The sequence below is a fragment of the Onychomys torridus genome, chromosome 9, assembly GCF_903995425.1.
Source record: "Onychomys torridus chromosome 9, mOncTor1.1, whole genome shotgun sequence".
Taxonomy (NCBI): Eukaryota; Metazoa; Chordata; class Mammalia; order Rodentia; family Cricetidae; genus Onychomys; species Onychomys torridus.
In genome coordinates, this window is record NC_050451.1 from 84200767 (window position 1) to 84228054 (window position 27288).

The 27288-nt window shown below is 36.8% G+C and overlaps 1 protein-coding gene and 1 pseudogene across 1 annotated transcript in view; both read right to left on the minus strand.

The window, feature by feature from the left end:
- The window catches only part of Klhl1 (kelch like family member 1), a 351846-nt gene that overhangs the window by 179514 nt on the left and 145044 nt on the right, over positions 1-27288 (minus strand). The window contains exon 4 of the mRNA XM_036199577.1: positions 9151-9347. Coding sequence (XP_036055470.1) covers positions 9151-9347 — 197 coding nt within the window. The remainder of the gene's footprint in view (positions 1-9150; positions 9348-27288) is intronic.
- LOC118591357 lies at positions 19993-21857 on the minus strand (annotated as a pseudogene).

A 27288-nucleotide genomic window follows, 5' to 3' on the forward strand; every position in this document is an offset into this window, starting at 1 on the left:
GATTCAAAACTAATAATAAGTATCTATGCTGTGATCTGAGAGCTGGTTGTTTGCCTGAAAGAAAAAGTCTGGTACGAGTCATATTTAAAGACTACCTGGATAAAGGGATTGGACAATGCCTTTAGAAACTTTGGGAGCAATTGATTATTTGTATCTTTGTAAGTGCATATTAGCTAAAGCCATTTCATAGAATTCTAACAATTTCAGTGAAACAATCTATTTATAATTATGTTAATGAATAACTATTCATTTCTAATATTATCTGACATACATCATATTAAACAATAGAAGACATTTTAAACCATCACTAAAGTATAATTCTACCTTTCATAAACAAAATGAGGGTTGTAGTTTGAATTTAAAAGATACCCTATGGGATCTCATTTTGAATGTCTGTCTCCTGAACTGAGTCCTTCCTTCAGGAAGTGGACCTTAGTTTTCAGAAATGGGTCATTGGGAGTGGGCCTTTGATAGTCACACCTAGTCTTGCCCCAGGTGCTGTGTCATACTCTCTGTTTTTTGCATTATGAAAAAGTGAGAAGCCTACACCAAAAGCTCCCACTCCACCTTATCTTCATCATGTTAGGCTAACACCCTTTAAAGCCATGAGCTACAACAAACCTTCTCTCAGCAATACAGAAGCAACTAATATACTTCTGGTCAAAAGGATCCAGCAGGCTCTGCAGATCAATGAATACCATGATTGTTAACGGGTGAGTCATTAATTTAACTCTGGCAATGCTAATTTTTTAAAAATTTGCCATTCTGATTTAAGGACAAAACAAAGGAAAATCATAGAAGAGAGGTCCTTTCTGCTCAGGTTGCCCATGCCTCATAGTGTTTGTCATTATTAGATGACAGTAGCAGGAATCTTCCAAATTGCACACTACACTGATCTTGATATGTTGAGTGCTGATTATCTTACAAATAAAAACAGTACTCTATTTTTTTGGTTTTTAATTTTAAATTCTTACTTAAACTTGTACATATATGCACATGAAATCGTAAAATTTAGCAACAGTGGATAATGAATAATAGGGAGAAATTAAATAATTTGGTAGTAACATTGTACATTGTAAATAGTTCTATGAGAAACATGAGTAAAATGAATTTAACTTTGGTAAACGGGAAGAGGTATGAATTCAAAGCTAAACTCCATTTATTCCTCCAAAGCAAAGTCTTATTTATGATACATTATTAGAGTTATGGAGAAAGGTAAAAAGTGTGCTTTTAAGACAGTAACTTTGAGAAGTATCAGGTATTTGGATACCATGAGCAGAAACCACATTAATAGAGTTGGTCTTTTGCCCAGGAACTCCTCTACTGGCTGTTAGGGGCTAGTGAGCAATAAGAAGTGTTCTTAATGCTATGAGACTGAAGAGCAGAGCCTGTTACACCTGAACTGATGTCCTCATGCTCCAGTTATTACCTTTCTGCCCTTTAAAGCCACCAATGAAGAAAGTAGGCTCTGATTAGGCACATTTCTGCTGTTTCTGCTTCCAACACTAATCTAGTGAAGTTTTGAAGGTCAGACGAGTCACACTGAGTAGAAAGTGAGCATGGAATACACAGGGGAAAGACAACTAGCACTTTAGAAGAAAGCATAACAAACTTAACTGAGGAACAAATATTCCTTCTGGTATCCAGTTGCATCTGCGTTGAAGATTTTAATACTAATAATTTGAGTAAATTATTTAAGACCCTAAGCCATCATTTATCACTTATAAAAGTGTAATAAAACATGTCTTACATAAATATTAATGTAGTAAATAAATAAAGTTATTATTAAAAACAATTCTTGATGAGACTAGGGTATGCTATAAAGTGTATCTAGCTGGTATAAGGCCTTGGTTTTAATCTCCAGCACTGAAAACATACCAATACCTAACACATGCTTGGGTTACATAGATAACAATTTGCTGAGTAATGCTAACACAGCCCTGCTCATGTGTCCAGTATAGAGACAGATGTTACCCATTTTCTTTGTTTAATACCATTATTTCAAGATGTGTGTGGAAAATATTTACTTCTTTTCTAGAAGGGTCTTTCTTTTTAAAAGTCAGATATTTACTTTATCATTAATCCCATCTCATACCACTCTTCTTGGAATTAAAGTAGTATCTGTTTATTATTCAAAAACTTTCAAGGGCTTGGCACTTACTCAGCCTAACAGTTCAAATCCCTAGGGAAAACTTCCTTAATTCTGTAGATGGGGGCTTCTCCTTGACCCTACAACCCAAACACATTTGAACGTGCTTATACAGAAAATCTGTGACAACCTCAGATAATTGACAAATCTATTTTCCTCAATAATCCTACACAATTTAGAATAAGCATCTTGTAAGATGAATTGCTAAAAGTTCTTAATAAAATACCTGGAACCAGATAATGGGGTGAAAACTGAGAAATCAGAGAAGTGTAAAGAAGCCAGCCACATTTTTACCACTAGGAGACCTTTATCCAAGAGAGCTACTTCCTGTAAACTCACTCCTATAAGCCTTTCTGTGTTCTGTCATCTTACTTCCTTTTTCTGCTGAACTACATCACTTCCTCTCTTGGCTCAACTTTATCACTTCCTGTCTGTCTGTACAGATCTCCAGACCTCTATAGTTTGTTCTGGGAATAAAGGCATGTGCCATCACACCTGGACCTGTTCCCAGTGTGGCCTTGAATCCACAGAGACCTGGATGGATCTCTACCTCCTGAATGCTAGGATTAAAGCTGTGTGTTTAATATATGTTTAATATAGTGGTTGATTCTGTCCTCTGATCTCTAGATAAGCTTTATTACGGTGCACAAATAAAATATTACTACAGCATCTCTCATTTAAGGGAACTTCTCATGTGTCCTTTGGTCATGACATCTGCCATCTATGCATGTACATGTACTTTTATCTGACCAAAAAACCAGCATTAATGGTAATAATTTAATTTCATTAAACATATGAATCATGAGTCTACCAACAATATATTGTCTGTTAAATTCATACCTATACTCTCATTAGCTCTGGATATAAGAATGGAACACAATAATAAAGTAATAATCATAGTATTACAGCCATCAATTCTTACATTCAATAATGATTATAATGTATAGATATTTCCTAAAATATGTGTAAACATAAAAACAATACTAAAGTGCTGAGTGGCAGTAGCACATGCCTTTAATCCCAGCACTTGGGAGGCAAAACCAGGAGGAGTTTGAGGCCAGCCTGGTCTACAGAGCAAGATCCAGGACAGGCACAAAAACTACACAGCGAAACCTTATCTCAAAACAAAAACAAAAACAAAAACAAAAATCAGAAAAAATACTAAAGTACCAATCATATAAGCATAGAAATTAGAAAACTCCAACAAAAATAGGAGCATCATATAGGGCTAGTAAGTAATAAGTCCTATATGGCATATAGGACTAGTAAGTAATAAGTCCTATATGGCATATAGGGCAGCAGCATCATTTTATATGGAATTGTGAGAAGAGATATTTGTGAGAAAACATTGGAGAAAGGATCTTGATGAGTCAGAAAAGAAGGTAATGTTAATATTTGGAAGGAATTTTTTCTGGAAGAAGAAAGCAACAAGAAACACCAAGATCTTCCTATAATATTATAAGTATTAAGAAACAACCCTGACACCTTGCTCCCTGTCAATTTCATGGAATCTTGCTTATATTTATTGTTATTTATAAAGCACCAGAGAAATGTATAATTCATTAATTTATTATAATGTTCAAGATAGACACTATCTAGAGAAACAGAAAGCAACAGATGAGCATTTACATCCATTAAAGTGTATGAAATGTATTAAAAAGATCAGTCACACAGGGAACACATGCTCAGCCTGGAAGGAGGGGACAGGACCTGCCTATACTGAATCCACCAGGTTTAAATGAATCCCTAGGGGTATCTTAGAGGATATGGAAATGGAGGGGAGTGGCTGGGGGAAAGGTGGGGGGGGGGGCAGGAGCGGGGAGGACAGGGGAACCCATGGCTGATGTATAAAATTAAAACACATAATAATAATAATAATAAAGATCAGTCACATAACATGACATTGAATAATACTTAGGAGCCATCTATGATCCTTGCCATTTAGAGACCAAAGCAAAAGTATCTGGGGTCTGAGAACAAACCTAAGAAGACAGTTTCTGGAAAATAAAGGGATGAAATAGAGTGGGAGAGCACATAGCTAGTATGTGTGCATCTTTAGGTTTCATCCCCAGCACTAAAAGTGATAACTACTTGTATGCTTATAATAAAATTGTTTCTATGAAAGGAACAAACGCCAAAATAAAAAAAATCAAAAAGAAAAAAGAAACTATCATAAATGTATAATGATATTTCTTTTTCTTGGATAATAATTAACTGAAAACTGAGGACTAATTTAGAACTGAATTATATGGATTCTGCCAAGATAAATAACTGTAGAATGTATTGATGCACAGAACACATTGCAAGTGTTATATGGCTTAATATAAATTCCTTTACTTTTGAGAACAATGTCTGTAACACAAATTGCTACACGGTCTCATTAATAGAAAAACCCAGAGCCAGATATTGGGGTGAAAGCTGAAAGATGAGAGAAGCAGCCAGTCACATGTTCTCAGTCTAGGAAATCCTCAGTCTCAAGACAGTGATTTCCTGTTTCCTCATGCCTTATATAACTTTTCTGCCCTGCCATCTTACTTCTTGGGATTAAAGGTTTGTGTGCTTCCCTAGCAAAAGCATGAGATCTCAAATGCTGGGATTAATGGTGTGTACCACCATGCCTGTTTTGTGGCATTGGACTCACAGAGTCCAGAGGGATCTCAGTCTCCTGAGTGACAGGATTAATGGTGTGTGCCATCATTGTCTGGCCTCTATGTCTAATCTAGTAGCTGTATCTGTCCTCTGGTGCACAATATATCACCCAGGACTTTCAAAGTTAAATGCCAGATATCATAAATTTATAAAATTACATTTTCTTTGAGCTTATGACTCCAAGAATATGAACCATACATTACTAGATTAGAAAACAAACAACTCACACTATAAAGTTGTAAGAGTTGAGGATAGTTAGGTAACTAGAGTCTTGAATAATCATATGAGAAGTCTAGAAAAACTCAGGGAAATTTCTACTTATGATTTAAAACTTCAGTGCAATTTAAGTTGTTCTCAAAAACAGTATACTTTCTTATGTAAGAGTCTCCTGACAGCTGCAATTGATTGCTTATAATATTATAATAGTGAAAGGCAATGATTTTAAGTACTCACTTGAAAGTTGCTTAACATTTTTATTTTCCTACAAATACACTTTCCATTGCCTTTTTCATTAAGGACTAGGTTAAAATATATTTTATCTTTCCATTTTCTTACATGTGTACTTGCAACTACCTGTTTGGCATAATGGCTCTTGTTCCCCTTTTTTCTTTTTCTTTCTTTCTTTTTTTGTTTTGTTTTGCTTTGTTCAAGACAAGTTTTCTCTGTGTAGCTTTGTGCCTTTCCTGGATCTTGCTCTGTAGACCAGGCTGGCCTTGAACTCATAGAGATCTGCCTGCCTCGGCCTCCCAAGTGCTGGGATTAAAGGTGTGCACCACCACCGCCTGGCTTGTTCCCCTTTTCTTTCACATATGATTTTATTAGCAAAAGTAAGTGTTAACCGATTGGAGAGAGGATTCTTACATTGGGACATTCAAAAGGCAGAACTAAACTTGAAGCCAAGTAGGAGTTATGATATTAGGGAGATATTTCATCAGTGAAAGACCAAAATACTGACTGTATTTTGAGAATCCCATTCATCTTTAGCCTCTGAAGCTCAATCCTAAATTTATGTATGTGTGTATATTTAATGATCGCTTTTGTAGGTGTGAATGTCTGTGTGGATGTGCATGGTGTACAGGGCCCCATAGAGGAGAGAGAAGGCACAAACCCCCCTCCAACTGGAGTAGTAAGCAGTTGTGAACCATCATTTTTGTGAACCATATACATACCAAATTCTGATATATAACTAGACCAGTGTTATTAATTGTTGTGCTGTATCTGCAGGACCTAAATTGTATTTCATATACTATTTAATATGAAAGATTACTTTGCTACTAAAATTAAAATGAAGAATGGAAAACACAAATCTTACTGCTTTTTAACAAGTCCTTTCCATCAAGCACAGAAAAACAGCTACTTTCAAGGCCCATTTTTATTCAACAAAGAGAAATTATGTTGTTTATTGATATTTATTTTGAGTTTCAATACACATTTATATAACATGAAAATATTTCCATCACTGTGATCCAAATGATTTTTTCATGTTTCATTTTACCAAATTTAAAATATGGTATTCATAATTATCCAATATTTAATAATGAGACCTAAGAGTATACAGTGAGACTTTACTTCAATGATTTTGTTGTTGTCCCTACATTTCTGAGTCAAAGATTAAATTAATATTGGAGAATCTGTTTCACACTGCTGTCTAATATTGGGCTTGCACTGAAAATTTTCTGCTATTTTACATATGAACCACTTGCCAAACTGGGTCACTTTTTATAGAAAAAAATTAAATATCATTTACACATGATCAATAACTGTCTCAAAATAAATGAATGATAATTTTAAGGAAAAGTAAGAAAGTTATTATCTTACAAAAATAAAAATGAAAATGTTAAGGTCTGGGTTGCAAAATTTACCTCTACCTAGTTTTATGAAATAAATAAAAACTAACCAAATTCAATAAATAATTTGAGAGAGCATACACTAATGCCTTTATAGATAATAGCATGAAAACTGGCAGTCTGTGCTACTAAATATGTTTATAAAAAAAACCGTAGAAAAATAAATAGAAATAGATTTTCTTTCAAAGTATAGATTCTATTCTTTTGACAAGAATATACTCCCGCTTGGACCTGCCTAAGCTCAGTGTGCTAGGCTCTGTTGACTCCCCATTGGTGACTGCGATTTGGGGGATGTGGGGATGCAGGGTGGCTTGGGAAAGAAGGCTGGGGGTGGGAGGAGAGAGGAAGGGGTGTCTGTGGATAGTATGTGGAGTGAGTAGAAAATTTCTTAATAAAAATGTAAAAAGAATATACTCCTGATTAGACAGGGAGTATGTTCTTGTGACATAACACACATGCAGAGTAATTTTCAAGTATTGGATCCAAAGAAAAAAAGATTTAAAAAACCTGATGTGTAATAACTTTTCTTCTCTTAAATATTAACTATGAAGAATTAGAGAATACTGTAGTCTCATATTTCTTTTTCTTTTCAACAAATTAAGTTTCAGTAGATGTGACATAACACAATCTATTCACAGACCAAAATACAAGCTTTCATAGAAGCATCAGAGTATACAGTATCATACTTAGAAACTTTAGTTTTACATATGCATTTGCAAATAATATTTATTTAAAGACTAGGAAATATTGTTATTTTATCAAATAAACTTTCAACGTCCCAAGCAGCTGAAAGGAAAACAATTTTTATTACTGAATTAATAACTTCCAACCAGACCAGAGGGACTATTATCCTTTTTCGTATTGCAGCATATTGTTCTTTGGCTAAAGTTAAGCCTGGGGCTCACAACTGTAATGAAATGTACCCAATTAACAGCAGTTGGACTTGGATATTTTGGTTGATAAAGTAATTGTTTACACTGATTTTGAATGGTTCATATCATTTCAAATATTGTTCAGTGCCTTATCATGGAATATTTCCAAAGGATTAAAAACACAGAATAGCATTATCAGGCTTCTACTTTTATCTCTGACTTTTCATCTTACAATATGCTTAAAATTTTAATTATAGCAGTTAAGCAATACTGAGATTCCAAGATTAGCAACTATAATAGTTTTGGGTGTTGATATTCATCAGTGACTTGACAATGATTTACTTTTCTGTTTAGTTTTGAAATAAGAAGTATCAAGTAATCTTATTTTCCTTACTGCAGATAATTTTCCCTTGAGTTGATAAGGAAATATTCTATAACACTGTATTTATTTGTATCAATACATTAAAAGTTATTAAAATAGAATATATTACTAACTAATATTGATAAAGAGATTTCGGTTCATGGTATGTATGACATAATTATATCTAGCAAATGAACTGATAAATATTGAGTTTTGGAAGAACTTAAACCATCTGGATTGGAAGTAATATGAAAAAAATCCATCAACATGAAAGCATCACATTTACAGTATACATGTCATGGCTAGAGAGGCTGCTCAGAGGTTAGGAGAATTGCTGTCCTGAAGATGACCTAGGCACAGTTTCCAGCCAGCCTGTAAGAAGCTTGTGACCACCTGTAGTTACCATTCCAGGCATCTATTGCTGTTTTGCCTCTGACAACACTACGTAAGCAAGTGGTGCACATATAAACACATGCAGGCCAAACAGCATATACATAAAATTAATAATTATTTAAAAGTTAAAAATTAAATAAAAATAAAGTACACAATTAAAAGGACTTTTAGAATCTCTTTAATTCTGATTAAAGGATCTCTCTACTGTGAGAATTGTGGGAAAATTTCAAAATATGCTTGAATTATTTCAAGTTATTTCTTGATTGCTCTACATGCCAACTTTTGAATTTTAAATATTTCAGAAAATTAATTTTATGTGGTACAGACAAAATATTGTCTATTTATAAATATTTTTGTCTTAAAACAAAAATATCAATGAACTAATATTCATGGCACAAATAAACATTATACACTGTCTATTATATCTACAGATAGAATTGCCCATATATATATATATATATATATGCTATGACATATATTGACACACACACACATATATATGGTATGACATACATTGACACACACACATGTATATGTATATATATGACAGACTTATTAAAAGGAAAATGCAGAGAAAATGATAGATATGGCAGTTATAGAATGATTGAGAAAATAGGATTTTTAAAAATTGTTTGGTCAGCATTTAAAATCCCAGATAGTCAAAACTCATCTCAATATTGTCTATAAACTATAATAATGTCATTAAAATAAGGACAATATTATTATTTACCTTGAGATTATAAAACATCATATATCAGAATAGTGAAAATTCACCAGTCATATAAAATATCTTACTCATTGATTGTTGAAAGCCATCATAATTTTATCATTTGATATTATAGTGTAATACTCCACTATTAGAACGTTAAATCTCCTTACCATGGTGTAGCTGTGGGCTACTTTCATTAATTCGATGCATCCTTGAGCATCTGCAAATGCTCGGATTCCTAAACAGTTTGATGGATGCAGAAGCTTCATGAGGAAGTGACAGCATACTTCTACCACTTGAGGAAGCTGGAGAAGGCAAGCAGCTGAAAGAAGGTTTTCAATTGTATCTTCTTTCAATTCCAAGCAACCTAAAGTGCAAATAAAGCAAACTATGAAACTCAGTTTTCAGCATTTCTCACACAGCTAATCTAGAAATTAACCTGTGTCATTCCCTCAGAGCTGTTGGAATTTTTAACTGTCCTGATAACATGCAGCTCTTATGAAGATAACAGTTACTGTGAGTTGTATATGTACAGTTGTACATGCACAACATATATATATATATAAGAGGTATTTGTATTCACTTTTTGCAAGAAAGACCACTTTTCATTTAATATATGGAGGAATTTCTGATTCTTGTTGTAATGTTAGCAGAAGGGACAATCTAACCTATTTAGCCTTTATCCATCCATTGCCTGTTCTCATAGCTGTTACAAGTACTATGCAAATCCAACTGGCTGGAGAACGTAAAACACATGACATATCTGTGTCTTGAATGAAAACCTGGGAAGTGGGGTGCAAACTGAAATCACTAGCTTAACAAATATTGTTAAAAACAGTAGATTAAAAACGAAGTATTTGATATGTATATATGACAATTCATAAACTATATACTTGTATTTATGAAAAATACTTCAAAATTGAGAAAACAGTATGGACATCTTGAAATCTATAATTAGGTACTTACAACTGAGTATAAGTAAAAATTTTTTATTTAATAAAATACTATCATATATATATATATATATATATATATATTATTTTCTAAAATATTTAATAAAGTTATCAAGAGAGTGGAAACATTTTCTAAACAAAGATGTGAAAACCAGATAAATGTTGACATTATATTTTTATAGCATAACTCAGATTCTCTGATATGAAAGAACAGAGAGATAAATATCTTCAGGTTTACATTCTCTCAGTAGAATTTGCACAAAAACTAGCATGCTATCTGTGGGAAGATCTACTTTCCAGGATACTTGGCTGCATTCTAAGAACTTGACTCAGGAGGATTCTTGCCATTCACTGATAGGAATTGCTGAACTTTTCACACTTAGTCTGAATGCTCATTTCTGTCTGAGTGTCTGGAACACTCATTCATTCTCATTAGAGGTTACCTAGGCGAGCAGCCTCTGGTATAAACTTCTGGTTACTGAGTCAGTAATGAGCATTCCTGCCTAACAAGAGTTTACACACTTCATCACAAATGACTATACCTAGTTCCAGGGACTTGCACTAGATGAGGGCCTAAGGGAGAGCATTCCTCATTTTCTCTGAATTCATCTTATGGGACTTTGTCTCTTCCTCAGTGTGCTCTATATTCTTTTTGTAATAATAAATTATGGGCATTGATGCAACCACAAGTAATGTCTGCTGAGTTATCTCATAAGCCTTTGTACTCAGATATAAACATTGGAAATTTCTACTTTATATATATATATATAGGAAGAGTTGGAGTTTGCAGTTTAAAAGATAAATGCCTTAATGTTTCATTCATTCAAAATTTACATTAACATCCATTTTTCTTATATTCAACATTCTATAAACATTATAATCAAAATGGAAATGGTGAACCTACTATTATATTATTATGAAGATTCAGTGAACCTAGGCAATCAAAAACATTAAAAAAAAACCTTTTAGATTTAGTGAAAAGGTAAGGAAATTAAACTTGAATAAGATTTCTCCTATAAACGCAGACACATTAAAGGAACTGAACAAAATATTCTGCAAATAAAGAAAAATCCATATATATATATATATATATATATATATATATATATATATATAGAGAGAGAGAGAGAGAGAGAGAGAGAAGAAAAAAGTAAAGTAAGCTGAAAAGAAGATAATCACTGAATAAACCAAATAACCATGAACAAACCATGTAATGCAATGTATAATAAACATAATAATATGTAAAATTTACTCAAGAAAGATTATAAACATAAAAGCTAAACCCTGATTATAAATCTTCTACAAAAATAAGATAAAGTCCTTGTGACCTTAAATCAATGAAATATTTTAGGTAAATATCAAAGTGTAATCCAATAAGAACAGAAGAAATTGGACTACATGAAATTCACTTCAAGAAACACTATCTGAGGAATAAAGAGGTGAAACTTACATTAGACAGGTACCTACAAATCATATGCCTGATAAATGATTGCCCAGTATTTATTGGAAACTTAAAAATCTAATAACCAGAACTTTTAAAAAAATCAAAAAATATTTGAGCAAATGGTTCTGTCATTTTTTTTTTTCAGGAGAGACATACGACTGAAAAGTGATGGCAATCACTAATATTTTCTGAAATTACCACAATGAAAGACCATGAAGCCTGGTTAACCTCAAAGCTGCTCCTGCATGTGTGAAACAGCATACAAATTCTTTGGGAATTGTCTTCATGCTTTTACCTCTTCTAACACTCACTTACCTATTCTACTAAGCTTCTGCTTAGGCTAAATGGAAGAATATATTATCATAAAGCTTTGTACTTGGATGGTGTGGGATTTATGTAGCAGTGGACACAGCCTCTAAGCAACCACGTGTGTAATGAAAAGTCACTGGAACAAGTGGAACTACATCTGTTTAAGAAATCACATCACAGTAATAAGGGAGAAGTCATTGCAATAAGTGGAGACATGATTATACTAAGTGAAAAATGATGAGTGCAAACAAGTTTCTTTGAGAACTAGTACACATTTTTCAATTCACTAAAACTCCTAAAAAATAGCTGAAAACGTATCCTTGCAATTACATTATACAGACTAAGCATATTATATTATGCATTCAGAAATATATGTAATTTACATAAATTTATTTGGGAATATATATTCAATTTGTGCAATTTCTTTAATAATAAATAAAGATAATAATACAATATAAATGAATATGCTATAATTGTATAGTTTCTGTAATTTCTAGTAATATCCTTAGACATAAATACATTGTATGTTATCAAAAATGGGTTAAAATATCTATGTCCTTAAACAATCAATACTTAAGGTGAATATACTCAAATAATTTCTTTTAACTTTTTGAGTGATTATTTTATTCTATAGCCCTATATTTTGTTGTAGTCCTATATTGAATAATTTTAAGGTAAGTTATTGTGAATTTTGTTGAATAAATTAAACTATTATCATTATTTGTCTCAAAGAGTTAAAATGCCTTATAGTTTTTAACTTAGAATATATCCAATGCTAGAGAATATTTTTGAAAGCCAGAAGGCACAAATGGAATAGCAGCAAATGCTGAGCTTGAAAGCACACAAATTGAGCTAGGTCGTGCATGATATATTTCTTTACATATCTATAACTCGGCTCTTATTTAACATACTTGGATGCTAAAAAGGCAAAAATCGGCCAAGTATTTGACTTCAAAGTTGTTTAAAAATAATGTGAATACTCTTAATGTGGAGGAAATGTAATTTTATACTTTCACTTAAAGTATACCCTGAAGGCATACTATTTCTGAGTATGTTTTGTAAAAGGGAAAGTCTATAAGTTGGCATTTGGATTCTGTTATAATTTGAATTGTAAGTGTTTCCCACCAGGTCAGGTTTAAATCCTTCTTTCCCAGCATGTAGTATTATTTTGAAAGCTGTAAATCTTCAGAATAGGGGACTGGCTTGCAGAGGTAAGCCACTATGGTGATCTACTGATTTTTATATTTGAATTTTTCCTGTTTTCTCAACTTCCTGCTATAGCCTAAGGGAGTAGACATAGAAACATGCTTCCAGCACCAGGAACTCTGCCATTTTTCTCCTGTGATGGACTGTAACCCTTAGGAATTGTTGGGCAAAACAATAACCCATCTCCCCTTCAATTGTTTCAGGTATTTGATCACAGTAATAAGAAATGTAAATAGTCCAATTGATGCTGAAAATTATGTGATAGGTAAAGTTCAGATGCAGGGGAAATGTATTTTAGTAACACTTAGAATTAATTTTCAATAATAACAATAATAATAATGTATTTATAATTTCTTACAGCACAGTGAGGATCAAAGTTTATTCTTTGAACACATTAAGAGACCTCCAAATTTTCAAGAACTTTAATTTCCATCAATGTCAATTTGGTTTTACCTTCCTGGCCTTAGCTGTAAAACATGTATAAGAAGATATATATATATATATATATATATATATATATATATATATATAATCTAAGGATGTATTTGATGGGAGGTGGTGAGATGGCTCAGTCATGGTTACTCTTCCAGAGGAAAGAGATGTTATTTCCAGAACACAAATGGCAGTATAGAACCATTAGTACACATATTTTACTTGTGTGTATGTGTCTGTTGTTTGTGTGTATGTACACATACCATGCCCGTGGATGTTCATGGAGAACAAAAGGTCCACTGGAGCTGATGTCACAATCCCTGTCTTATCCACTTGATCTGATGCTGGGAACTAAACTCTGATTTTCTGAAAAAGCAGCAAGTCCTCTGAAAAATTGAGCCACCTCCCCTGTTACTGTATATTCCTCTCACATCAGTGAAATAAATTTTCACCAATTCCCTTCCAGAATCTTTTCCATCATATTGCCTCACCAAAAATGGGAATGATGTATCAGTGGTTATACAACTGTAAATCAAGGAGGATGACTACATAGCTCTTTGCTCATAACGTAGGCAAATAATCTCTTATATTTTTTTCAATTACAATTAAACAGAAATGTAGTCATAAACTCTGATTTTCTTTAAGGGAATATTTTAAAATTACACTATATCAGAATGAAAATATTTGAACTAGTATGGAAGGGAATAAAAACATGTACAAGTGCATGAACCTGTGATGCATATGCTCATTATTAGAAACAGTTTAGTACACACACACACACACACACATGCATGCATGCATGCAAGCACACATACACACATGTAAATTAAGTACTGTTCATCTTGCTGCCATCCTTTTTCTACTACTACTAACTCTTCAAATCCCACCCCTATCTGTCTGTATCTCTATATCCTAATCTCTTCATATAAAGGGAAATAACATCTTTTTTTCCCCTCAAGAAATTGAATTGCCCTTCAAAAGTAAAACTTTCAGTGACTTGTATGAATTTTGCCAGTAGAATTTAGGATGCAGTGATTAAGTATTTATAAAAAATTTTAAGAAAATTATCAAATTTCTTATAAAACAGTTTTCTTTTTCATTCATTAGGAATACTACCATTAGTACTGCATACACACTGCCTTAAGGAATAAACTCCATAATTATTTACAAATCCCTGTTTTATTTGACAAATATCCTTTTCTGTCCTGGGATTTTATCCACAGCTCCACATTGTTTTGATTCTTAGTACTCTTTTTTTTGTTGTTGTTTTGTTTTTTTTGAGACAGGGTTTCTCTGTGTTGCTTTGAGCCTTTCCTGCATCTCGCTCAATAGACCAGGCTGGCCTCAAACTCACAAAGATCTGCCTGCCTCTGCCTCCAGAGTGCTGGGATCACAGGCGTACGCCGCCACCACCACCCAGCTAGGACTCGTTAGATAACCATTGTCTTTGAGACCATCTGGGATTTTCACATTTACTCACTGATTGAGGGACATGGGTACAGTGTTCTGAAGAATGTCCTTAAATTGTGATATATATGATTATATGATTATGGGGAATTGGTGTCATCATGATTATTACCCTTAAATAACTTTAGGATGGTTTTATGAATAACGCATATACTAGAGAACATTACCAACAAAGCCCTTTCTTTTAACTAATTATTCCTAAAGGTACCAGAGGTCAAAATAGCTTAGTGTCTATGCAATGCATAGCTAAGTATAACCTGTTCTCCTTGTTGAGAGGAATTAGGATCCTTTATCTGAATGTGATCATGTGATTAAGATGAAAATGTTAGGTTTTTTTTTTTACTACTAACACTTCCTTCCCAAGAAGAATACATAATGTTGCCACTAAGAAGTTTATAAAAATAGATCTCGCCCTGTCTCTCTCTCTCTCTCTCTCTTCCCCTCAAACTCCCTCTCTCAAAATCACCCTCTCTCCTTCCTTTTGTGTGTTTAACAGTGATTTCCTGTACAGCCCCAGTAGTTTACTGCTGTCTCAACCTCTCCATCCCCATCTTATTATTACCAAGGTCTTCTCACCCTCCTGCCTCATAAGTCTATCATATTCTGGTAAACATATTTTCTTAAAATTTTAAAAATGTTTTAGTTTCTTCTACATATTTGGATACAAATTTTATCAGGTCTTTAATTTTTGTGAAAGGCATTAAGAAACACTTAAAACTCCAACAATAGATATTAAAAATATGCACCATAAACATTAAGCTTAATTTACTATTTCCCTCACTATTTAAAATAATCTTATACAATTAAAGTCTCTATCTCTGATAGATGAGGACTCTTAAAATTGTACATATCATTATAGGTTACATAGGACTCATAAGTGTAAAATAGACTCAAACGTATTCAAAATATATGATTGGAAGCAATGAATATGCTTATATTAGTAAGAATACATGTTCTTATAAATATACTAACAAGAATGTGTGTATATATATAATCACTCTTGACACTTGATAGGATATCATGGGATTCTGTCTATATTATCTAACATGAGAAGAGCCAAAAATATAATACAGGTACAAGAAACAAAACAACAATAAAATGAATTCAGACAAAATCCTTTAATGAAGCAAACTTGGCTGGAAAAAGTGAACCATGTGAACCAGCTGAAAATTCAGTAAAAGTTCAGTAAGTCTTTATGTGTTGCATTGTGGTAATCTTTGAAATTTACAAATATAAAACATCACATAGCTATGCCCTATCGTCAATACATTAAATGCAAAAATTGTTCAGTTACATTGAAACTCCATACTGTTTACATAATAGGAATATTTTTCAGTATTTTCCAAAATTATTCTTGTAAGGTTCAGTTTTACAAGCTGGACATATAGCTCAGTAACAGAAAGCACTGGGTACTCCTTGAGAAGACCCGGGTTCAATTCCCAGCACCCATAGGGCAGGTCACAACTGTCTGTAACTCCAATAATATGGGATTTGACACCCTCATACAGACACACATGCAGGCAAAACCGTTAATGTACATGAAAAAAATACTTTTTTTTTTTTTTTTTTACAAGAAAATGGTTTTATTCTACTGTTCAGTTCCAGTCAGCTCACAAATACACTGCTTCTGACCATACCTGGAGTGTATGCACTGATGATGTCAGCTAAGAAAGCAGCTGACACTCACGACACAGGTGGGGAGGTGATGACCTCTGAGCTTTCCCTACATGAACTATTCTGTTAATATCACTTACAAAATGGCAGACTACATATGTGTGGGCAGAAAGGCAGCTGAGTGCATTTCCTGACACTAAAGTGTAGTAAACAGCGAACAGCCAACATTTACATGATTAACACCAAAATGATGACACTCAAAAACATGTTCCTTTTAAAGGACAGATTTATCAATAAAATAGTACATTTCTTTAATATTCTGCCTGATGCTTCATATGCTGTGGGGAAGTTAAATGTGAGTCTAGTCATCAGTCTCAGGGAGGGACCTTTTCCATTAGCTTTTATTAATAAAAGAGTCACAATTAGGTCATAAATAAACAGGCAAATTATTAACCCCATGATTGAGGTTTATGAGGAACACTTGTTAAAACTCAGTTGGATGCACAGCCAAGTTCCACAGCACCCACATAACTGCTCTCTGCTCTCACCTGTGTCCTGCCCACCCAAAAAAGAGGCAGGCAGCTAGGGATGGTAGATGCAATGAACTCTACGCAGGAGCTTATCTTTCCATGAAGCGGGGAGAAGACTCAACAAAATGGCAGACTAGCACAGAGCCTAAGAAAGGCATCTGAAACCAGGGTGACTGTGTGCTATAAAATGTCCCCGACAACGGACAGGGGCAAAGCCTGGGATCACGAATCTACAGAACTCCACGAGTGCACCTGCCTCAGTCCTGGCACAGGAAAACAATGCTTATGCTCATGAACCCCCAGGAAACACCCTAGAAATAATGCTGACCACTTCTGAGTCAGAACACAGCTGATGACAGCTGACAACATTGTCTCACTCCAGTTTTGCCATAAGAAAGGCGCCGACGGCAATGGCAGAGGCCACCCAGGACATACTTGGGCGCCCATCAGAGTGGCAAGCCCTCTTACTAGGTAAGACTCTTAAGTGTGGCTTTCCAGAAACCCCAATCCCATGTGCTAGACTATTTTTACCCCAAATATAAAACCCTGTGTTTCTAATTTAAAAGGCTCAGCAGTGAGGGACCATGTGTCCAGTCTGCTCATGCCTTCACTCTGTGCCTGGGAAGACCATGTCCACACACTGGCTACTCTGGCCCTGTGCCCTCTGACTTGCTCATGAACCAACTCTGCAACTTTCATTCCCACTATTTCAAATCCACACCTCCAACACCACACCTTCCCAGACACTGCACCTGCCTCCAACACACAAAGTGCCCTCTCCTGAGACCCTGCACCCGCCCACCACACTTGACAGATCCGGGAGGCCTGGGGACTCACAGGGATCTGTTTCCTAGGGTGTGACAATGGGCTGGCTTCTAGGAGGGGAACCCGGAGGAAACCACTTGCTGTACTGAACACAGTGGGCTAAAAACGGGTCTTCTGCTCAGGGATCTTGAGCTGCAGGCAGAGATGTTAACTCAGTAGATCAGCTGGACAGCCAATCTCTGTGTTCTGGTGAGAGACATTGTCCCCAATGTCCAGAGTCTACATATTACCACCGTCCCCAACACGGTTCATTGTGACAATGTGCTAAAGAGAATAGAGTTTGGGATCCTGGCTGTGAATGCTGAACTGACCTCATGAGAAGACTGCACCTTCCACGTTCCCCTGATGAGGGAGCAGGGCCAGGCCACGCTGTGCTCTGAAACAAGGAATCCAGTGGAGAAGGAAGGATCAACACGTGTGCTCTTAGAAAATGGTGGCCTCTCTGCTCCCCGACTACCTCGGGCTGTCAGGGAATGGGAAGCCTCAGAAAGGAGCGATCGCAGGTCAGGGTCCAGGCCTTCCTTTCAGGAACCGAAGCCAAAAGAATGTGAGTGGAGGCTGTGTCAACGTTTGGTCGTGAGTGTCAATCCGGATGCTTTCGTGAAACACGCTCTCAACGATAGCACACAGCAGAGGGGGTGTCTCTGGAGAAGGCACTTACGGCAGCACATGAGCAAACCCTGCTGCTTGGTTAGAGCACAAGTGGCTGACTGGAGCTGACAGGAGGCTGGCCAGGACTGCGGCTCTTCGTGCTTAGCCAAGGCCAGATGTGGCGCTTCAGGAACGAGCTTCCATTGGTCCCCAAACACACCCACCTTATCACACCAGGTCTTCGGGTGAGGATGGTGCAAAACGGGTGTGGTGCCAGAACAATTGGCTCAGACGCTTCTAAACCACGCACTGGACATTTCTCATCTGACCCACCGTTTACACCAGCCGCTGCTGTAAGCAGCCTGGGCTCTTAAGAGCCGACTACAACCGCTTGCTTCCATGGCATGAGCAGGGCCATCTGACAGACTGGTGGCCCCAGAGATGGCACCTCCACAAGCTCAGTCTGACTCCCTCACAGGCAGCCACAGAAGAAGTTACGGTCATTCCAGGCCGGAATCTGAAGAAGGCCTGGCCATTTCTGGCGTTGAGCCCTGGGGGACACAGAAAGGCCCAGCCACCCTGCTAGTGAGGCTACACGGACACCCAAGAGAAGCAACCTGGAAATCATATTGAGACAGAAGCTCAGTGTCTCGGCCTTCCAACATCCCAAGTGAGCCCCATAGGACAGTGGGGGTCATGCCAGCCCAGCCAGGAGTGAAGAAAGGGGGCGGGGCGGGTCAGTTAGGAACGAGTAAGGACCAAATGCTGCTCACTCACTCATTCAGGGGTCTTACTAACACAAGATGATGATTCCAGTGCAAAGACAACATGGTCACTTTTCCCAGAACAGCTTCTCTGTCCACACCTGAAGCCAAGGGGTCATCTTCAGAGGAAAGACTTCTCATTCGCCAATTCCCATGGCCTTTCAGCCACGACTTTTTATCCCGACTCTCATCACTGGCTCAATGACCATTTCCCTGCCAAAGTGAACTGTCTTTTACTGGGTCAGTCTGCGTTGAATGTGCCCCAACATATCATCATCTGCAGGGAGTGCAGAGAATCCCGATGCCGTGGTGCTGACAGGTGGGACGCTAAGGAACTGTTGGTCTTAAGGGTGGACTCATGCGGTCATCACCGATTTCCTGTAAAATCCAGGTCAGCCCTCACGCTCTCCCACTGGGTGTGGCACAGCCAGAGGCCCTCACCAGTGCGACCCTACAGCCTGGCCTCCAGGTCCCTGGAACTAAACCGTGAGTCTCTGTGATGATGAGCGACCCTAAGCAACCCCTGGCCGGTATAAGATGTAGTGGTTTACAGACTGCTGGCTTCCCCAAATCCTTTCTTCTTACAAGGGGCCCATGATTCCCCAAAGAGAGAGGAGGGAAAAATCAGATCAGTTAAGATCATAAAAAGAAACAAAATCCTGCCCATAACTAGAATTTGAGTCCCATAATGTGTAAAATGCAGAGCACAATTTAGCTGTTCCACAATTCAAAACCAATTCTATGAAAACCGCACTGTGGACAAGGCAGAGCGGTTTCCCCTTATCCGAGGAAGGGAGGTGCGGATTAGACTCGAGACTCGTGCTCTTCAAATGGTTCCAAACTTCGCTTCTCAAAAAGCAGTCAGTCAACAACCCAGGCGGGCGAGCTTCTGAACACGTGGGTCCTAGAAACGTTCTCGTCTATTCTTGACATTTTTAGGGAAGGGGTGAAAGTTCGCATCTGCCTGCCGCCACCAGTGGGGCTCATCTGAAGCTGCTCTGCTGCTGCATGAGGCCCACGTTCTCCTAGACCCCAGCGCTGTCCTCCCTCATTTCTGCACAGGGTGGTGTGGGGTGCATGGTGGCAGGGGGCTCTGATCACGCTTGTCTGGTCCACCAGAGAATACTTAATATTGGTATATTCATGTCCTTTCCTTTTGCTTTTCTTCTCCTCCTCAATCCTGCGCTGCAGCGTCTCGATGTAATGTTTGACGGCCATGAGGATGAACCTGTACTGTGCTTTTCTGTCTGGACCATCCCTGCCCTTGGGACCGAACCATCTGAATGGTTTTAGGAACATCGATGTCACGGTCCACACCTGTCTCTCTAATGATGTCAATAATCAATCACGATGAATGTTCCTGTCCAGCCGATTCCAGCACTGCAGTGAACCACGACAGGGCCTGCATCCACTATGCTCTCCTGCTTGTGGTGGACCTCATCCAGGAAGTCCAGCACATCTCCAGGGTCACTGGGCACGCCATGGTCTGGAAAAGTCCGAAAGTGGTACTGCCAGATGGTTCTCTCTGTATTTCCTTGTCCGACCTTGGAGAGCTTGAGTTCTCTTAAGGTATAGTCATGAGCGGCACTTTCTTTGACTTTCCTAACACGCATGACCCCATATTCTTTGAGCGCATACTCACCAGGCCAGTACTTGACACACTTGCTCTTCCCTCTCTCCACCTCCTTTGTGGTCATGACAATGACTCGAGAGTTCTCCTGGAACACCACCCTCCAGAAATCAGTCATGGTGTTCTGCAGGCAGCCCTGAGTGGCAATGTAACTCTTTTGGGGCTTTGAATTGTTGCACTTGGTTTCAAATTCAGACATGATGATGGTCGCATTGATGTAATCAGAAACAGGCTCCTTGGGATCCCCATTGTGCAGGACGACCCTGGTGTGATCAAAGGGCAGGATGTTTTTGTATCTGTTTTTGTTTTTATTTTCTTGTCTCTGTCCTTCTTTTCGGCTGTAGAGAAGTTTGCATTCTTGTTGCTGCAGCGTCTCAAATTCTTCCCAAAAGCCTTGTTTGACTTTATCTGTGGTCTCAGCTAGCTTGCTTAGCTCTCGAACCCAGCTTTCAATTTTAGCAGCATTAATACGTGTTGTGTTGAGGGGTTGCTTGAGCTGCAGGACTGTGCCGAGCGTCTCCACCATGGAGTTTTTCTTGTAATGCTCTACCAGGTCTGTCAAAGAAACAAAGCGCTCTCCACCAATGTCGTACTTCAGTTCCTGACAGTGGATCATGACATGGGTCATTTTGGACTTGCCGTCGTTGCTCTCCTTGTTGTCGCCGGTGCGGACGGACAGAACGAGGTGCCCAGGGTGATTCTGGCTCTCTGGGACAAGAAAGCTGCCATGCTTCCCCTTCTCCGTCAGCAGTTTCTCTGCTTCCTTTCCAGACAAGTGACCATGGAACCACCTTTCAGAGGTCGGGTCTGCGCAGTTCAGTGGGTACTTGAGCTCAATAATATCTCCATTCTTCTCTTTCAGCTGCCCGTGATGCTCCATGTAATACTGGACCAGTTCAGCCAAGGTGGCAAACTTCTCCCCACCACAGAGGTCATAGTAGTCCCCAGTGTTCTGAATCTTGATGTGGGTGACGACTCCATTTCTTCTAACGGACAGAGTGAAGTCTCTTACTGTGCCTTGCCAAAAAACTGCCATCGACTCCTCTGGTCAGCAGGAGATTCTCTGCCTCCACACCAGTGATGTTGGGGTGAAACCATCTCCGCGATGTCATGTTCCTTCTGCCTCCAGCTCCGCACAGACCCGCTGCTCGCTCAGGCTCCGTCACATGGGGGGACCCGAGCAAGGCTCTGCTGCAAAGCCGACAAGGGTGCAGATCCAGGACACTGCACGGCCGCCCCAAGATTCACTTTTTTACATTTAGTGGTGGCTTAGTAAATATACACACACAAACGCCAACATAAACAAGACCATTACTATCAGATTTTATTGTTTACTTTTATTTTTATACTATATGTGAAAATTGTTTTTAAACAGTGCACAATGATAAGGCACAAAATCAGTCATTGAAAACTCAGTATCTAATATTGAGGATACAGTTTAGTGCCTAGTAAAATCTCTAAGTTTAAAATTAATATTCTGCTAATGTGCTTGCATAATTCATGCAATTTGAATTACACCATTCATAATAAGGAAGCACTGATTTACTTTTAATTATAATAAAGAATTCTGGCAGGAATTTAGTGAGAGGAGTCTAGGCTGAATATATTGATACATATGTTTTAATATTAAAAAGAACATTAAATATCTCGGTGCCTTTATATGGATATTTATTTCACTGAAATGTTGGCAGTAAGCATAAGCATTCTTAACATTCCCTTTGCATATACCAAGACTTTAACCTCAGAGGCACCCAAGCATCTCTTACAAATATGTTAACTCTTCAGTATGATTAAAGTTTGCTGTTAGGCAGTTTAATTTCCTACCCTTCTTTTTAAAAATACCCTTCTTTTTAAAAAATACCACTATTAGTCATACAGCTTCCTGTATTTGAACTTTGTCCTTATCAGTCGACTCCAGGACCTGACTCTGTAACCTTGCATTTCCACCTCCCATATTTGTTAAAACTCTATTTCCTTAATCATCACAGTTTATTTTCAAGAGTACAGGGATTATGTAAGAGACAAACCAATAGGAAATTTCCAGAAGTGTGCATGAAGGCAACCTCTCATTGTAGTGATCCCAAATTCATCCTTTTCAGATATATTCTTTTATCTAAATTGTCATTTGGGATTAAAATTTTAATACTGGTATCTTGGTTTATATATGTATGCAAAACCAATATTGTAGTCTTATTTTATATCATTCTCCCAAAAAGAAAACTAGTCTTCATATATCAAAAATATGATTATACCCAAGCATAATCATTTTGGTGTTAAATTTCAAACTTGATTAAACATAGATTCCATGTGCAATTCAACATACTGTTATTCAGAGCCTAATAAATGATGCAAGATAGTAGGCATATAATAAAATAAGGTCATTTAAGTGTGATTGCAGGAAATGTTTAAACTGCTCAACCATCACTGCTATCTATAAGCCACAAACTCTAGTGGCTTACAGTCATGGGGATGATGAACAGTACCTAGAACAAGGCACTAAACAGCAATAAGGGTGGCGATTTTAGTGACCTATATATTTTGAAAGCAAAGGAGTCATAAATCACTCTAATGAACTCCCATCATACCTTACCTTGCAAAAGTACAGTATGATAGAGAACGAAGTATTCACTTTGAGCTCTGCCATTCATATTATAGTAACAGGTTTATTGGTTTACTATTGATCTCTGCCAGATTACATATCCTTACCTTACTAGGCTGCATTTTAAGAACATTAGAGACATTCCACATATGCTGTAAGAATGCTGCAATATACTAATTAAGGAGACATTTCAGATATATTGCAAGATGAGCTTATCAACACACTTTTGAAATAACAAATTATTATTCCTAAAATACATTTGTAATTTGAGCCTTACACAATTTTAGCATCATCAAGTATTCACCTGCAAAATTTCTAATGCTCAGAGTATGAAATCTGAACTTCCAATCATCTCTAACTAGTTTTGAAGTGATTTAAAAGTGAAGCAATGTTATCTTTATAGTACAATTATTCTTTTCCTCCTTGACTCCATTGTTCTGTAGATATCTTATGGGATATTTCAGAGCAGCTTTGGCACCATTATACATAATCAAGGACTTTACTGCCCATAAAACATATTCTATCCAAGTTCATGCATATGAGTGAATAAAGCTAAAAAGGCAGGCTCCTGTAGAGTAAAATGTTTACCAAGGTTTTAAGTCCATTTGATCCTGTGCTCCTAAGACTGTCAATAGTTATACAGTAATTCAGAGAGTTCCTGTCTAATTGATTGTTAGCAAAAAAGGGCCCTGTGGTAACCACCAAGCAATCCAGACAATTGCCACACTATTGGTGTCTATTCATAAACAAAACCTACATAGTATACTGAAAATTGAGAAGGTGAGCTAGTGCCCACCTAAAGTCATCACACCTATTGACTAGTGATCATAGCAACTGAAGTCATTCTTTATGCTACCAACAGAGAAAGGTAAACATTAACACAACTACATAACAAAATTGATTTATGATAGTGTTCTGCCTGCAAGATAACATTGGTGCATTAGTGTCACAAAAGTTGTAGACGTTACCATCCACTATCCAATTAGATTTCAGGCCCACTGTATGAGATACCACCCACCCCTGAGACAGATTTCCTAGACAGACCCTGGTACTAGAAAGTCTGTTGAACTAGGGAAAAATCAAATACTGTTGTTCTGCTAAATAAACGTAACAATAAAATGACTCCCAGAAACATTTTACTATTCTCAAAGATCAGTGCTTTACTAAATGCTCATCGGAGACGCTTCCTCCCACAATAGATGAGAGTTGATACAGAAACCCTAACTGGACAATGTGCAGAGTGAGAGACTTTGCAACACTCAGTCCTAAATGAAATGCCTGCATCAAATACCTTGCTTTGGGGATCAGGAAACTTTGCATCAGAGCAAGAAAGATTGTGAGAGCAGAAGGGATAGAGGACACCAAAGAAACAAGATCTTTTAGATACAACAGGACTGACACACACCAACACAGAGACAGTTTCAAGCACAGGACCTGCACAGGTCTAAACCAGACGGGATCCCAGTGCTCAGGAAAAGTGGGCAGAAACCCCAATCTCTAACCTAGAACCTATCTGTAGTTGAAAACCAGATTCAAGGGAAAAATCCACATTCTCCAATGGAGTTTCACTAGGTATACAAACCATAGTTTTGGGGAGCCCAACATCCACTAGCAGAGGGCTGAAGCAAAATCAACAAACTCAAATGCATTTTGGAGGCTTTTTGTCTCACAATACTTTGGGTTTTTTTATTTCTTTATAAATCATTTGCTTATTTGTATCAGTTTTCTATTTCTGCATATGAATACCTCAGTGATTCTATTTTTTAATATTTTTATATTATTTTATTATATTTTTAAATATTATTTTCAGTTTTCTGTTTTCTTGTACTTTTCCTCTGGCTCTTTTTTCTGCTTATTTGTATTCTGGCATGTTTGCTCTTTATTATATGTTATTGTTATTATTTCATTATTTATGCATGCCACTTTTTATTTTAATGAATGAAGATGAGGGTGCTTTTTGGATTGGATGGTGAAATGGAGATGACCTTGGAAGTTTGGTGAGGGGAAAGCATAATCAGAATAAAGTGTATGAAAAAATCCATTTTCAATAAAAAATGTAATAAAGGGATAAGGGAAGGAAAAGGGGGAAAAGATGCTTATTTTTGCTTGCATATATCATTACTAACTAAAAATTGTCAACATAACAATCAGAATTTCTAGAAATAAACTGAAAGTAAAAATAAATGGAACAATTTTAAGAATATACTTTGAATTTCCTCATCTGTCTATCAATAGTGTTATTAACTTCATAAATAACATTGTTGTTATAATGAACATAAATTGTCTGTAACTATCTCTAAGATGCTAGGGCCTATGAGATGAGGAGTGTATGGTACATTCTAGTAACAAGAAAAGCAATTTTTATTTTCATATTTTAATTATCATCTTACAACAAATTTTCAGTTTTACAAACACAAAAGTGATAACAAACTTCATTTAGAATAATATTGTAAACTATTAAGATTTTTATTTTTATCTCCCTTTCCATAAATTAACTCATTTTATTTGTGCTAGAGACATTATCAAACTACAATCACTGAAGACTACATATTCAATTATTCATTATAGACCCTTTTAATGCATTAATTTTTTTATAGTTCAACGTTAGTTTAATTAATTAGTTATGTGATCGATGCTTGTTTGTAGACTTTCGGGACTCCATAGAAAATTGCATTGGTTTATCTCACTTTAATACACCCTGATTCATCTGTACTGAATATGTTATTTCCATAGCTAGTAGCTATGAAGATTTAATCTACATGATCCTCTTGTTTCTCCAAAGACTGGTCAACATGAAATATGAAGAAAATATTCTCAACTGTGGAGATGGCACAGCAAAAGGGAAACTCTGGAGGACTGGGGCACATAGGGAGAGGGCCATGGCTAGAAAACAAAGAGTGTGAACTACCAATATGGCTGGTTTCTTCTTCATATTCTGGACAAGAGACAAAAGCCTGAGAGCTGAAAATAAAGTCTGAGGTTGTTCATCACTAAGGCCTTTGCTGATAGACAAGCTCAGCATGTTCAAGATCTGATTATGACATATTTACCCAACAATTGTGGGCTAGTCAGCCATCCTTTTATTCTCCAAACTGACTAAGTTTAAATTATATGAGGAAGACTCCTCAGAGGCATTAAAGACCCCACCCCTATCTCTGAAAAAGAAGCCAGGCTTTGACTTCAGGAGTCCTCCTTCTGCTCTGTGGTGGGTCTTGATCTCTGGTTTGTGCTGTATGTTTCTCATCCCAAATAAAAGCCTTTCTTCAATAGCCAATTCTGCCTGTTCCTATTCATGGTTTTTCTACTGATACCTATCATTCTCCACATTTTGTCTGCCTTTTAATTCTTTAACTGGCAAGGAAAATGAACCAAGTTCAAGACCCCTTTGAACAGGAAGAGAGAGAGGAAAAGGTTAAATAAAAGATTCTCAAATGAATAATGTTTTGCTTTCTAACTTACAAATTCATTTGGAGAATGCATTTTTTAATATATTTTCAAATATCCTTCTGGATTTGAAGATTGCTTGCTAATTAGACACATATAGGAAAACTATTTGTAGAGATGAACACCTTACTTTTATTGTTATATATTATATATTGCATGTGACAAAGCCAAGTACATATTTTAGATGATTTCTACAATTTCTGACATATTACTGTGTAAATTCACTGCTCACCTAGAAAATTTATGTAAAAATACAATTGGGAGTATAACTATACCGTTACACAAATATGTTTAGGAACATATTCAATAGTACTAATGTGTTCAGGAGGACAGGCCACAGTGTCAGTACTGCAGTGAGGAAGCATTATAGTGTTCTTTTCTTCTAAAAACAGAGTCATATCTGGGTCATTACTCTCAGCAGGAAGCTTTGAAACATTGTCTAACCTTGTGTAATGGGATAGTGAGTGTCTTTTGACCTAGTTTTGCTCTAGGCAAAGGTA